This window comes from Panthera pardus, unplaced genomic scaffold, assembly GCF_024362965.1.
Source record: "Panthera pardus isolate Hobbes unplaced genomic scaffold, ASM2436296v1 HiC_scaffold_15, whole genome shotgun sequence".
Taxonomy (NCBI): Eukaryota; Metazoa; Chordata; class Mammalia; order Carnivora; family Felidae; genus Panthera; species Panthera pardus.
The window spans coordinates 14,000,996-14,015,447 of NW_026526710.1; the positions used below are offsets into that span (position 1 = coordinate 14,000,996).

A 14,452-nucleotide genomic window follows, 5' to 3' on the forward strand; every position below is an offset into this window, starting at 1 on the left:
GTGTTAGGTCTTCTTGAACCCCGCGGTGTACGGGTAAGACCTGGCCTTAGGCTAGCAAAGAAACTGCCGCTGAGAAGAGACGGAGTTTGCGAAGATGAAGAGTCTCTGGGGAACCAAGGCTCCTGGAAAGGTAGGGCTTCAGGGCCGTGCTCAAGAAAAAGGGCGGAGCTTCCGGGGAACGGAGGCAGGGAAGGGCCTGCGCGCCTGTGCGCGGTGGAGGGGAAAGGGGCGGGGTCACAGGGAGCTGACATTGCCATTAGCCAGGACCCGCTTAGATCCTGAGGCCGGGGCCCTCTAGGAATAGAAGTCGGGGGAGGGGAAAAGAAAGGGAGGGGCCTCCTTGAGGCAGGGAAGGGGTGGGGTTTAGGAAAGGGGCGGGGCCTGACCCGAAGCCTGGAAGGGGCGGGGCGGGGCTTGGGGCGGCCCTGCCACCGCCTCCTCTTCTCCCCACCGCGGTGGCGGTGGCAGTGGCGGCAGCAGCGGCGGCGGAGGAACCTGACACGCACCGGCCCCACTCCCGCCCCAGTCGAAGCCGAAGCCGAAGCTGCAGCCGGCGCCGGGCGGGGGCCATGGGCGCCCCGCGCGGCCCGGGTCATGAGGACGGAGGCGGAGGCAGCGGGGCCGCCGCTCGAGCCCGGTCAGTGCCTCCCCGAGGGCCCAGCCCTCACCCCGGGGAACGAGGGGGACTCCGCCCTAGCGCGGGCAGGGTCCGGCCGCGCGACCTTGGGCCGACCGCCGCCACGGGCCGGGCTGTAGGGCTTTGAGCGACACCTGGCCAGGTGTATACACTCCCGCCTTGGCCGCTTATCCCCAGCCCGGGTCACTTGGGATTTACTAATACTCTTAGGGCTGGGACCCCAGTCAGCTCTGAAAGCGGTCGTGGTGGGAGGGTCCTGGTTTCGAGGCAAGGGCGGCACCTTGCCCAGAAGCGAAAAGTCCTGCTGGAGCCGCCTTAGGAGATCCCGTCCCCTCCCGGAACTCTGGGGTAACTGAGGCCTAGAAGGGCAGGGACCTGGCCCAGAGCACAGAGCAATGGGTGTGCCCCTTACCCTGGCCTCCCAGGGTCGGCGTTTTGTCTTGCAGTAGTTCTTGACCCTCTGGTTCCTTCTGCCCTCAGGTGGCCTGAGTTCCTGTGGGGCAGAAACCAAGACTGAAATTTAGTGCCTTGGGCTTCAGTTTGCTTTCCTGAGTGGGGGAGGGGAAAGGCAAAGATTCCTGTTCTCAGGGTTGATTAGAAAGAGAAAGTGCTAGTAAACTCTGAGGTGAGGTGCCAACTCAAGGGAGAGGTCAAGAGCATGTGTGACCCAACCCTAAGACATCAGGGAGCTTGGTGTCACAACCAGAGAGGGGTCTCTTTTGTGAATGCAGCAGAGCATAGGGTCTGATGCTGTCCTGATTTTTGCATCCCTACTCTTCCAGTTATCTAACTCTGTGATCTTGGATCAGACACTTGGTTTCCTGAGTCTCAGTGAAGTAATAGCTCACATTCATAGGGAGCTTTCTCCTAGCAGGCACTGTGCTAAGTTGTTTACATGCAGTGCCTTATTAATCCTCATAAGGACCCTGTAAAGTAGGTTACCATTGTTACTTGCACTTTTGCACACAAGCAGATAGAGCTGAAAGGAGGTAAGTATTCAGGACCAATGATCTGCCTACCTTCTTTGGCAACAGCTGCCAACTGAAGCCAGGCCAGGGCCTAACAGGCAAACCCTATTTTCAGGTGAGACAAAGCCTTGGCTCCAAGCATCAACATCTGGCAGCAGTTCTGGACTTAGAAGGCCTTGCCTCCCCTTATCTCTCCCACAGCAGTAGCTCTGGATCCCTGTGGGCTAACTTGCCCATGCCAAGACTGGAGATGGCCATGTGGAAGTGTTTAGCCTTGTGAGGCCTCAGAATCAAGGGGTTCTAGGGACCAGGGCAAGAAGAGGAAGAGCACACAAGGGCCCTAGGGAGCAGCTGTCCTGTGCCACATTTATAGCTGAGAATAGGGGAAGGCACAGACAGAGTCAAAGCCTGGCCAAAGATGACCCAGCTAGCCAGTGCCAGAGCCTGGGCCACAGAGTGAGGAGGGAACCGTGAACAGAGGGCCGTAGTCTGGAAGCCAGGGTGGGGGTTAAAGAGGGGGTTGGGGCATTGCCATGACAAGTAAGCCTAGGCATCTCAAGAGATAAGGCCTTTTTGGAAAAACACCTTCCATTCATCAAGCATGTATGAGTGTCGAAGGGCTGGGAAGAGGCAAATGCAACCCTGTCCCTGCCTGCCACTGACGTATTCTCAGTCTGTCCAGTGGGGAAGGCAGGCACGATCACATCAAATACTCCATATTGAAGGGCTCAGAGAGGGAAAAAGACCAGAGCATTTGGATGTTCAGAGATGGGAGACAACATTCCAGGCAAGGGATTTGCAAGAGCAAAGGCTGGGGAGTAAACAGCCTATGTAGAGAGAAACAAAAAGGTGGGTTATTGCCACAGTGAAGGATTCTTGAAAAGCGACACATTCCACCATGAGAGAACAGCACCCTGCACTCTCTCCACTCAACCTGTTGCAGGGATTTTTTTTTTTTTTTTTTTACATTTTATTTATTTTTGAGAGAGAGACAGAGCACAAGTGGGGGAGAGGCAGAGAGAGAGAGAGAGAGAGAGAGACACAGAATCCGAAGCAGGGGCAGAGAGAGAGAGAGAAAGAGAGCGGGAGACACAGAATCCGAAGCAGGCTCCAGGCTCCCGAGCTGTCAGCACAGAGCCTGACGTGGGGCTCGTACCCACAAACCATGAGATCATGACCAGAGCCAAAGTTGGACGCTCAACCGACTAAGCCACCCAGGCGTCCCCCATTGCAGGGAATTTTTAAGAATATGATCTGGAGAGCAGGACTTGAGATTTAGTGTTCTCAAATCGTAGCACACATTGATTGCTTAATAAGTTCATTTCTTCCAACAAATGTTTGTTGAGTTACTGCTAAGCATCAGACACTAGGCATTAGGAATAACAGTCAACAAGATTAGCAAACTCTGTCATCAGGAAGCTTACAGTCTTGTGGGGAGATGGAGTAGCTCTATTTTATTTTTAGTTTTCTTATTAATTTTGCTAAGTACTATGAAGGAAACAAACAGGATGCTGGGAAGGGGGTCCTTCTCCCCTGAAGGCATGGTCAGAAAAATCCTCTCAGAGGAGGAGCATTTGAGCTGGGACCTGAATGACAAAAAGGGGCAGCCTCGAGAACTGCAGAGGAAAGTCCCAGACAGAGACTGCTGCATTTGCAGAGGGGTGGAATGAAGCTTGATGAGTTCCCAGGGTCACTGGGTGGAACTGGGTTCATGAGGTGTCAGGGCCAAGGTGAGGCTGGTGGGGCCCAGATTGGGCTGGGCCCTGCGGGCCATGGAATGGGGTGACAACTTTATTCTAAGAGTAATGGGAGCCTGTGGTTGGGATCCCTCTGGCTACTGTGTACAGATGGGGGAGGAGCTGGAGGTAGAATTTGGAACAGAGGATAGGCAGAAGTCAGGCTGCACTGAGCCCTCAGAACTAAATCTATGGCAGTGGGAAGAGGCAAATGTGGGAGGCCTTGAATGATGGCCTGGGTTCCTTTTAGAGGCATCAGGGGTCAGGAGAAGGAGGGAACAAAAACCTCAGCCCAGTTGGGCTCAGTGTACAGGCCCACCCTGGATGGAGGGCAGCATTCACGTCAGCACCTGCAAAGAGCTTTACACATGCTCTTGCCCTGAGTGCTCATAGCACTCTGCAGACTGGCATCTGTGGCGGTCCATTTCATAGAGGAAGAAGTAGGCACAGAGAGGCCAAATGCCTCTCCTCAAGTGACTCAGCCAACAAGAGGCCTGTACTCGCCCACACCATCCTGCCATCCATACACCCTGCTGCTTGCCCTTGGAGGTGAGGAATGGGGGGAGAAAGGCCAAGTATAAGGCAGTGAAGGAGCAGTCACAGGTCCCTGCCTCCTGGGAATGTACAACAGCTCAGCAGGGCACAAACAAGTTCAATGCAAGGGTCCTGTGAGCCAAAGCGTGAACTCTGGCCTGACAGAGTGCAGATGAGGGAAAAGGCATAGCCAGCTTAGGATCAGAGAAGGCACCTGGCATCTGCGCCAGACCTTGCAGGCTGGGGAGAGTTTAGACATAGGAGCATAGGAGCTTGGGACTCACTCCAGGCAAGACACTGCCCAGACAAGGCCAGCAGGTTGAAAAGCCAGGAGAGACATCAGGGCCCTTCTGGTTGCTACATGCAGCGGGAGCCAGGGCTGGCATAGCAAGCCAGCTTCTGGCACAGCTCTGCACAGACAGGTCATGGGTTCAGAAGAGACCCCAGAGACTCCCAAGATGAGGAAACAATGTGGGCTGGGTTTTCACATGCTGAGTGGGTGCCATGAATGAGCAGTGAGTGGTGATAGCTGAAGTGAAGTCCCTCCCATTTCTCTAGATTATGAACTTTGTCCAGATTGTGGGATCCCAGAGTAGGAGGTTCCAATAGGCCACATGCCAGCTGGCCCCTGCCTTTGCACTTCAGTGCATGTTGTTCCCCCCTGTCTTCCTTTTCCTCACTGTCACTCTCTAAGACATACCCCCACCATTTCCCCAGACTAGCCCTCTGATTTTCTCTTACACTTGCTTGTTGTTGCTGACCACCAGGACAGGGATCTGTTTATGTCACTTACACCACATCTCCAGTTCACATGCCAGGTGCTAGGCTCTTGGGAAATATTTGTTGATTGAATGACAGAATCAGACCAAAGTCCCCCACTTTAGAGATAGCCAAACTCAGTCCAGCAAGAGGAAGTCAGTTGCTCAGCCCACAGCCAGCCTGTGACAGAGCTGGGGCTAAAATGCTTAGGTTGGGTTCTTTCTGCTGCTCCACACTGTATGGCAAGAATAGACTGAGAGGTCACCTAGGGTAGCGTTGCACATACGCAGATTACATGACACTATCCCTTCCTTCTAACCATGGACTTCACACTTTGGTGGCCTTGCGGGGCTTTGGAGTTAGGTAGACCACGAGGGGCCTCATGAATTCAGACTTGAATATCTGCTGAGCATCTCCCATGTGCCTGCCCTGTCCCAGCCTCCTCAGAGGTCCCACCAAAAAGAGTGCTCTAAAAGAGAGGCCTGTGGGTCTGTGAGTGCATGTAGCGGGGGGCTATGCATGATGGAGGCAACATCGTGGAGAAGTGATACCCAAAGGCAGGAGTTAGGTCAGGCACCTGGGAGGCCAGGAGAGCTCAGGCAGGGGGAAGAGGTGTGCAAAGGCCCTGGAGCATAAGGGATCACAGCAGGTGAATGTTCTGCCTAGAGGTAGGCCTAATGAGGATGAGGGAGGCAAGAAGGCAGAGGGTGCTGGGGCAGCAGCCATGAAGGCATTGTCCTAAGAGATGCAGGAACCAACCCATTGCAGGGTTTTGTGCAGGGCTGGCCTACTCTGACTGGTTGTTTTGGGGAGATTACTGCTGTTGTAAGGAGAATGGATTGAGGCACCTGAAAGGCTGTTTACCAGCTTCTGAACAGCCCCTACCGGATCTGGGCAGGAGCCAATGATGGTGGCTCCAATGGGGGTGGCAGTGACAGGCACAATGCCAAAGGTCTGTGACTTCCTTGTGTTTCCACACAGGAGACTTTGTGCAGCTGCCCGTGCCCATCATCCAGCAGCTCTACCACTGGGACTGCGGCCTGGCCTGCTCCAAAATGGTGCTGCGGTGAGTGCTCAGGCCTAGGCTCTCCCCATCCACACCATCTGCTCTGGCTGGAAGGAGAAACAGGGCAAGACCTGGGTGGGATTCATCATCCATATGGCTATTCATGGTTAGGGTTTACAGGAGGCCCAGCTTCCATCCAGGCTTGGTTCCATCTGCAAAAGCAAGCAAAGGGTGGACTAGGCTCAGGGGATAGCCAAGGAAGACCCAGGTGCCCAGTCCTGGCCCACAGAGTGACCCCATGACAGGGACATGGGACCTTCCAACCTCAGGCTCCCTAGTGACACAGTCACTAGGGAGCCGACTGTTGAACTAAGGCTATGTGAATGAATATCACAGGAACCTTAGGCATCAGAGCATAGAGGGACCATAGTGATCTCCTTGTAGGAGATTTTTCAGGCAGCTGCCAGGAACCTCAGAGTAACCTCTCCCATACCTGTTTTATATCTTGGAATTCCAGGAAAGACAGTGTTCAACAAAAGGGTTCTGTGTCTGAAACTTAGAAAACCACTGATGTGGTCCAAGCATCTCATCCTAGAGATGAGGCCAGAGTGGTTGGCAACTTATCCAAAGTCACACAACCTGCAAGAGACTCAAGAAGCAGAATCCTCAACTCTGGGGCCAACACAGTGCCCCAGGCAGCCTCACGCTGTGCCCAAGAAGTAGACAAGATGTAGGATCATGACAAAGGATGGAGCCTTCTGATAGTGGCTGGTGGGTCCTTGGGAGGAGGATGACCCCAGCCAGCTTGGCAAGCCAACCTCAGCAGCCTGTCTGCCCACAGGTACCTGGGCCAGCTGGACGACAATGAGTTTGAGAGTGCCCTGCAGGAGCTGCGACTAACCAGGAGCATCTGGACCATTGACCTGGCTTACCTCATGCGCCACTTTGGCGTGAGGCACCGTTTCTGCACACAGACCCTGGGCGTTGACAAGGGCTACAAGAACCAGGTGAGCACTCAACCGCCAGGCCATCACCCAGGCCCAGTAATTGAAAAAGGGTATAGTCAAGGCCTTGACACCCGAGTGGGCACACAGGTGCACAGAGACCGGGGAACAGCAGCAAATGTCCAGTGGGCAGGACATTCGAAGCAGTCAGACCGGGTGACCTTGAGGTCCAGCCTGCCCAAAGCATCTAAGCAGTGAGAGCTGCCTACCTTCAAGAGCACTTGATGATGTGCAGGGGAGCATCTCAGGCCGCCTTCTGCGTCCCTCCTTCCTGTTGTCCAGGGCCTTTGAGCATGTCATTCTGACCTCACCCTGCTGCCACTTGCCCATTTTCTTCCTTGTCACAGGGACAGCTGGCTCCAATCTGGGTAATTGCTATTCAGGAAGAAAAACTAAAATGCCACCTTTCCTATTTTTTTCTTTTTGAAATAGAATGTCAACATAGCCTCGACATTATACCAGTGCACCCCCACCCCCCAACCCGTGTAGTTAGAGCCAGTCTTCCCTGCTGCAGAGGCACATGTCGGCCCAGGCTCCAAAACTTGGCAGAACAGAGTCTCTCCTGGCCTCGCTGGCAAGAGGGTTGTCACATGGTGGCCAGTGCCAGTCAACCTAACTCTCCTTTGAACCTTCCAGGCCAGGGGAAGAACGCTAATGGATCTGGCTTGATCACTGTGGCTGCAAGGCAGAGAAAAGAACCCAAGAACAGGGTCTCTCCTGCCTCTGCCCTGAGGGCTTTAGCCCCCTTAAGTCCCCTATGCCAAATAAAGTATGTCCCGTGAATCTCATCTTGCTAAGCCAAGCAGTGGAGGAGCATCTGAGTGGGCTCAGCCACCCCTTTTGCTCATTTACCACAGACTCCCACTGATGTCCTTGGGGTTCACAAGCCCAGGGATGACTAGCCTTGCTAGGGGAGCTAGGCTGCCTGAGCTCAACTGCTTACCTGTCTCCTGAGCGTCCTCCTCATGCCTCTGTGTGGTCCTGTGCATTCTGGCTAGCCATCCTGCTGGCTTGAGACAGACGCAGCTTTCTGCCCGGGTGTGCTGCATCTCCCCTAGCAGGCCGGGCTCGTCCCCTCTTTCACCATCTTTAACTCCATAACATGCTCTTTACTTCATCCAAATGGGGTGAGGACAGCCAGGACAGGCATCCCCTCCAGCCTGCTCTTCCCTCTTCAGTCCTTCTACAGAAAGCACTTTGACACAGAGGAGACCCGGGTGAACCAGCTGTTTGCACAAGCCAAGGCCTGCAAGGTGCTGGTGGAAAAATGGTGAGCCTCCCCTCACTCTTCCTTGTGCACCTACTCACCCACATATTTACTATGGGGGAGGCCTTGGGATGATGTACAGGAAAGGCTAGGGACTTGGCAGTCAGGCAGAACTGGGCTTTCCTACCCAGAATCTCGGCCAATTCTGAGGCTAAGGGCACACAGACTTGGGCTCCTAGGCCTTACTGTTTCCATCCATAAAATGGGGACGTGTGGATACACAAAACTCTGGCCTCAGGTGGATCATGAGCAGGGGCTGGAGGAACAAGTGAGCAAGACAGACTCCAGCCTGTCCTCAGTCTGCTCACAGATGGTAGCATGAGACAGAACACAGGAAGCCTTAATGAAGGGGTGACAGCCTAAGGAATGTGCTGGCACGGTGATGGAGAGTAACGGGACAGCCCAGTGTGTAGGGTCTCTAGGGAGGCCTGGCTCTCAGATCTCCACAGACTGCTATGACCTTATGTGGGTCTCCCCCTTCTCAGCTATACGTGAGGAACACGATTCGGGCAGATCCTGGAAGTAACTTCCTCAGAATCTAATGACTTTCTTCTCCAGGCTCAGGCATGTTAGCTTTGATCCTGGTTGGGCTCCCCTAGACCACTCTTCTCAGGTCTCCCTGTTCTTTACAGACCTATGTTTTCATTGTTAACATAATGTTACTGCATGATAGGTAATTGGGAAAATGGGAAAAGTCTCCACACGTCCTTCAGCCATGTGAGCACACGTTGGAAGGAAAAGAACAAATGTTTATTTAGTGGCACCTGACATGTGCTATCTTGTTGAGTGGGAAGCTGGTGCTGTCCCCATTCCTCAGGTGAGGAAACTGAGGATGGGAAAAATAGTGTGAGCTGCCCATGGTCACCTTTGGCAACTCGGCCATGCTGTGATCCAAACCTGGCTCTTCCACACCCAATTATTCCATGAAGCACGATGCATTTGTTCCAGCGCAGCCCCCGCTTTTTCTCTGTAGTTGAAATCCCGTTCTTGTATGTACCATCGGGAACTCAGCCAGCTATTTCATTTCAAAGACCAAATGGAAAAATGGCGTCTTTCTCCAGGCTGAGGCAACCAAACCAAAGCGCCTTGTGACTTAGCCATGGGCTGGAGTTGGGTCAGGCCACGTAGTGCTAACGTTGCCACTCCTGAGGAGACTGCTGAGGAAGGAGGCCCCCATAGCCTAGAGAACCACCACTTCACAGCCCCTCTCCCCTTCTGGATTTGCTGCCTTTTGTGGGGCATTGAATGGGGCAGTGCCTGATAGTCTGCCTCAGGGAGCAGCTGGCTCAGCTGAACTGGGGGGTCCCCTGGAAACGCTGCTGACCAGCCCTTCGTGGGCAGCCCCGTCTGCCACAAGGAACCTTAGAGAAAAGAAAAAACAAAAAGAAAAATAGTCCTTTCAGAGAAGCATGTGGCTTTATTTTATTTAAGTTTTTTTTTTTTTTAAGTTCTTATTTATTTATTTTGAGATAGAGAACACGAGTGGGGAAGGGGCAGAGAAAGAGGGAGAGAATCCCAAGCTGGCTCCGCAATGTCAGCACAGCGTCGTGACTCAAACCCACGAACCGTGAGATCATGACCTAAACCAAAACCAAGAGTCAGACACTTAACCTACTGAGCCACCCAGGCGCCCCGAGAAGCATGTGGTTTTAAAACTGATGAAGCCATGCTTCGCTCAGATTTTGGGAATTAAGTTGAACTGATAGCTTCCAATGTAAACTGCATGTGATTTAGGGTAAATGATCAAGGAGGGTGCTCAGCAAAAAAAACTTCACTAGCCAGGGTGGGAGGTGGGGTCCCATGTATTGATCCAGTGGCCCTTGACAGGGTCTCATCTGGAGCTGACTTCCTGCCACCCCTAGAAGGATGTGACAGGGCCAGCTGGTCCTTGGGCACATCCAGAGCTCTCCCACCCCCTGCACTGGTCCCATGCTGAATCCTGGGCTGAGCTTGGGCCATAGTGACAAGGCAGGATGTTCCTATCTGCAAAGAGCTCAGGAGGGAGGGAAGTCAGCCATGTCCCCAAGCTTTGTGATCCAGGCAGGGGTCCACTTGAGAGATGGGGAATGGGACCCAACGGTGCCAGCTGACTCTCCTCCCGCCCACAGCACAGTGAGCGTGCAGGATATCCAGGAGCACCTGGCACAGGGCCACGTGGCCATTGTGCTGGTCAACTCTGGGGTGTTGCACTGCGACCTCTGCTCCAGTCCTGTCAAGTACTGCTGCTTTGCTCCCAGCGGTCACCGCTGCTTCTGCCGGACCCCTGACTACCAGGGCCACTTCATTGTTCTGCGTGGCTACAACCGGGCCACTGGCTGCATCTTCTACAACAACCCAGCCTATGCTGACCGTGAGTGCTGGGCGGGCTGGGGAGAGTGGGTGGGGCAGGCTGCATTCACAGTCCAGTCCCCATGATTCCTTCTCATTCAAGACCGCCCTCACTGCCTTCTCCCCAAACTTTTGCTCCTCCTGAGCTCCTGTCATCTGCGCTGCTTCTTTGGCCTACACAGAGCAGCCACAAACCCGAGGTCCTGCCAGCCTCCACACCCTGGTCATTGCTACACCAGGCCAGGCCATCTCCCTCCCACACCGCTGCCCAGGGCCCTGCCTCACCCTTACTCTGCTGTCCCCCACCCTGGTCCCTGCCATCTCCCTCATTCCAGCCCTCCCAGGACAGCTAGCAAGCATACTTGTCAGAGAGGAAGGTCTGCCCAGTTCCAGCTCTTGCTCCAGATCCAGCAAGGGCTCCCCACCGCCCTGGGGACTGGGAAGGACTGTCCTCACTCTAGCACACTTACCCCATGTGTCCTCAAACATGTTTCTTCCCCTCTCTGGGCCTCACCTTCTCCATCTTCGAAACTGGGGAAGGGTCAGAGAATGAGCTCATGAAGCCTGAAATAGGCAAGGAAGGCTTCCTGGGGACGGAAGACGAGTGGCAAAGGGTGGCCAGACGAGTGAGCCATGGTGAGATGTCCTCCAGCTCCCCTGGGCGCCAGTGAGGCAGGTACACCCCCCTCTACCTGCTGACCCCACTCTGCCCTTCCTGCCCTCAGCAGGAATGTGCAGCACCAGCATCAGTAACTTCGAGGAGGCCAGAACCAGTTATGGCACAGATGAGGACATCCTCTTTGTCTACTTGGACAGCTGACGGCGGGAGCCTGGTGTGCCCAGGCCCTCACACCCCACCCTGCCACACCCCAGTCAGGCCCACTCAGGAGGCCTTGGCGCAGGCCCCGAGCTGCTAGGGCTTGGATGCAGAACTGCATCCAGCCTTGGCCCATGTGACAAAGCCCCAGGGAATTCTTGGAGCCCAAGGCGTGCCTGCTTTGTCCACCAGCGTTACGCGTGTCATCATGCCACTTACCCTGCACACCTGCTGGTTGCTGGAGGCCTCCGCAGAGCATCTGAGTAGAGCCTCCCCCGGGACCCCAGGCCCAACTCCAACCACGCCCAGGGGACTTCCAGCCCCGTGGGCGCCTTTGTTGCCTGCAAACCAGACCCAGGTGGAGAAGGCTGAGCTCGTCTCCCCACAGACCTGGGGGCTGAGCCCTGGAGATGCCACTTGTCAGGATGGCATCTGTGTGTTTGGAGACCGTGTAGCCAACCCCAGCTCCCAGGGCTGCAGACTGCTCCAGGCCTTGCTGGGAACTGCCCTTCCCCCTGTCCCCCCAGAAGTGCTATAGACCTCCCTGTGCCCTTTGGTGAATGCCGCCACTCTCTCACGCCTCCCCGTGGACCCAAGTTCCTGTGGCTGGTTGTCAGACCTCTGGGCCCTGAGGAGGGCTGGGCCTCAGGCCAAAAGGACCCTGAACCCCACCCCTCACCCTGCACCCTCCAGGTACTATAGCATTGTAGGGTGGAGGGCCCTGAGGGGAGTAGACAGGGCCCTGGCTCTTGCTGGCTGAATGTACTCTGAGAATGCCTGACCCTGAGGGCCAAGAACAGCCACTTGAGTCCCAAAGATCCCCCCCGCCCCCGCAACCCATGAGGCCTCCTGACACTAGCCTAAGCCCTGACAGTGGGGCCCATTCTCTGGGTATGGGGAGCCCCGAGCCTCACAGTGCTGGAGGTGCTGGGGTGCTAGGGCCTGCACTGCTGAGGGAGTGGGGAGGGATAGCCTGTAGCCTCCCACCCACCCCAGTGTTCATGCCAGGACATTTTGCACAGAAAGTTGGGTCTCTTTTTTTCTTGACAGAGAAAGGTGGTACCTGCCCAGGATCACATAGCACTGCACGTAGCATGGACTATTTGTTTTGTTTTGTTTTGTTTTTGAGATTTAAGCTTTCACTTGTGGGGAGTGAGAGTCACCCTCAAGTAAGACAATAATAGTGAGATTCAGGTACTTCAGAACCACTGACACCTCTCTTCATAGGGCAGATAAGCCAGCCCAAGTTCTCTTTCAAAGAGAAAGGGACTCACAGCTGGTGGGCTGAGTGCCAGGACCCCTCACTTTATAGACAAAATCTGGCCATCAGTCTGGGGACAGTATGTCCAGGACAGTGGTGGGCCTGGGTCTTGAATGCAGATCTGCACCTAAAAACTAAGGGAAATGGATCATTCCCAAAGGGGCTGAGGACACCCACCCCTCATGAGCGGTCATTGGCAAGGGAGCAAGGCTACCCCAAGAGCCACATGGCAGCTGCCATCCCTCTGGACCGCAAACCATGCTCAGCATCTGCTCCCACCAGCCGGCTGGCATTTCCCCACCATGGCTGCTCTGAGGGGCAGAGGTGGGCTCCGTTTATGAGGGCTGTCAGACCACCCAGCCAAATCGCTCCTCGGCACCAGATGCAGCCTTTGGCCGAGACGGAGGCGCTATTAGCTGGTTAGCTAACAGGTCAGCCACCCTGGTTTCAGAGACTAGCATTGCCTTCAGACTGGTCTCGTCTCTTTTGCCTTAATGCTGGGTGGCCCAAGATCCCAGGGAACTCTGGTTTCACGCCCAGGAGTACCATGTGTGGCAGCTGAGGTTTGGGCGTCCTCAGGAAGGGTCTGGCTAAAATTGTGGTAAGAATAGATGCATCAAGGAAGGCAATGAGGAAGCGAAGCTGTGGATGACTGGTGGGGCTGTCATGGAGAGCGGCCTCCACGGAGAGTGGTCCCAGCACCTCAGTCCATCGTGTGACATTTAGAAACAGTCCCTGGGCAGGCCACAAGTTAGAGGTCACCTGGTCACCTGCCAGAGGTCATCTGGCAGATTAACAAGAAAGCTACCTGTGCCTGAGACGGTGCCATCTGCCCGGGGAGGGTCATGGGGGTAGGATGCAAACCACGCTACGTTGTGTTCTTGCACATGTCATGAAAACAAGGCTGGAGAGAGCCCAGACTTCAGGAACTTCTGCCCATAGCATGTGGCACCCATGACCCCTGTCCCCTTGCTAGGGGCCCAGCGAAGCCACACTGGACGGTTGGTTTTGTTCACTCCAGCCACACAGGGACAAAAGGGATCTTTTGCATTGCAGAGATTTTCTACATATATATATTTTGTTTGTAATGAGCCATTCTCAATAAACATTATTCTCACTGCAAAATGATGGCAACTTATGGCCCACCTTTGTGAATTCTTGTTTCCCTCCTAAATTCTCAGCATGAGCACATGTGAATCCAGGTCCTTGGCCTGCCATACCAGGTTGTAGCTCAGACTAGAATCCTGTTTAACTGCTTTTCGGTTCTGCCTCCCTCCTGATGCTCATATAAGGATTAGGTAGGCAATGCTAGAAACAGAAGGGCAGAAGGGCATCAGAGCTGAGCTTGACTGTGGTTCTTGAAGAGGGTGTGGAGGGCACATAGCTTTGGGCAGGAGGAGGGTCTGGGGGGTGGTGGAATCAAATGAGGGAGACAGTGGGGCCCATAGGAGGCAATAGATGGGGGGAGTCTTGTGGGCAGGACTCCAGCGTTCCCTGTACCATCTACCCCCAGTCAGCAGCTCCCCTTACTTGGTAGCTATTGGGGTCTTCTAGTGTTACATTTGATAAGGATTCTGTTTCTGAAAAAAAGGACATGTGTGTAAATCCTGCAGTATCTGGCAGCCTCGGACCTGCCCCAGGTCCCACAGAGAGCTGAAAGAGCCAGAGCAGGCCTCTTGGGTAGGGTCCCAGTCTCCAGCTGGGACCTCATCCTGACTGACTGCTGCTCTGCCCCTCCCCAAGCCCCACCTTGAGGGGATGTATTAGGAGTTCTGACTGAGGTCTTGGACCCTTCTCCAAACTGGAGAGTAGCCCTGTAGACATACTTTCAATCAGGGAGTTGACCAGCCGAGGACGGGGTGCCCTGCTAGAGTATGCCTGGCGGCACAGCACGTATTCTGCATGTGTAACCGACAACACTGGCCCCTTTCTGTGCTTCAGCAGGAGCCTTCTGCCCATCCTAGGGGAAGGGGCCCCATCCTGAATGCACATACCATGGTTGGGACAGGCATGGGAAAGACTGGCTTGGGGCCTCTGAGTGACCATTGAATACAATTGTGGGAGAAAAATGACGATGAAGGAGGTGTTGAACCAGGACAAATGTGGATAAGGTAACAAGAACTGGGTACAGCTGG

General features: G+C 54.6%; 1 protein-coding gene across 3 annotated transcripts; it reads left to right on the forward strand.

Annotated features, from left to right (window-relative positions):
- The first annotated feature begins 404 nt into the window (after positions 1-404).
- Positions 405-13,442, forward strand: GUCD1 (guanylyl cyclase domain containing 1). 3 transcript variants are annotated; one of them, XM_053902139.1, is made up of 7 exons: positions 405-637; positions 5,616-5,700; positions 6,482-6,647; positions 7,823-7,914; positions 10,020-10,261; positions 10,780-10,875; positions 10,965-13,442. In XM_053902139.1, the coding sequence occupies exons 1-7, from the start codon at positions 595-597 to the stop codon at positions 11,057-11,059; spliced, it is 819 nt and encodes a 272-aa protein (XP_053758114.1). In that variant the 5' UTR covers positions 405-594; the 3' UTR covers positions 11,060-13,442. The 3 variants fall into 3 exon arrangements, with proteins under 3 accessions (XP_053758114.1, XP_053758112.1, XP_053758113.1); XM_053902137.1 differs by lacking the exon at positions 10,780-10,875 and having other exon boundaries at positions 408-637; XM_053902138.1 differs by lacking the exon at positions 10,780-10,875 and having other exon boundaries at positions 412-637; positions 10,968-13,442.
- The last annotated feature ends 1,010 nt before the right edge of the window (positions 13,443-14,452 follow it).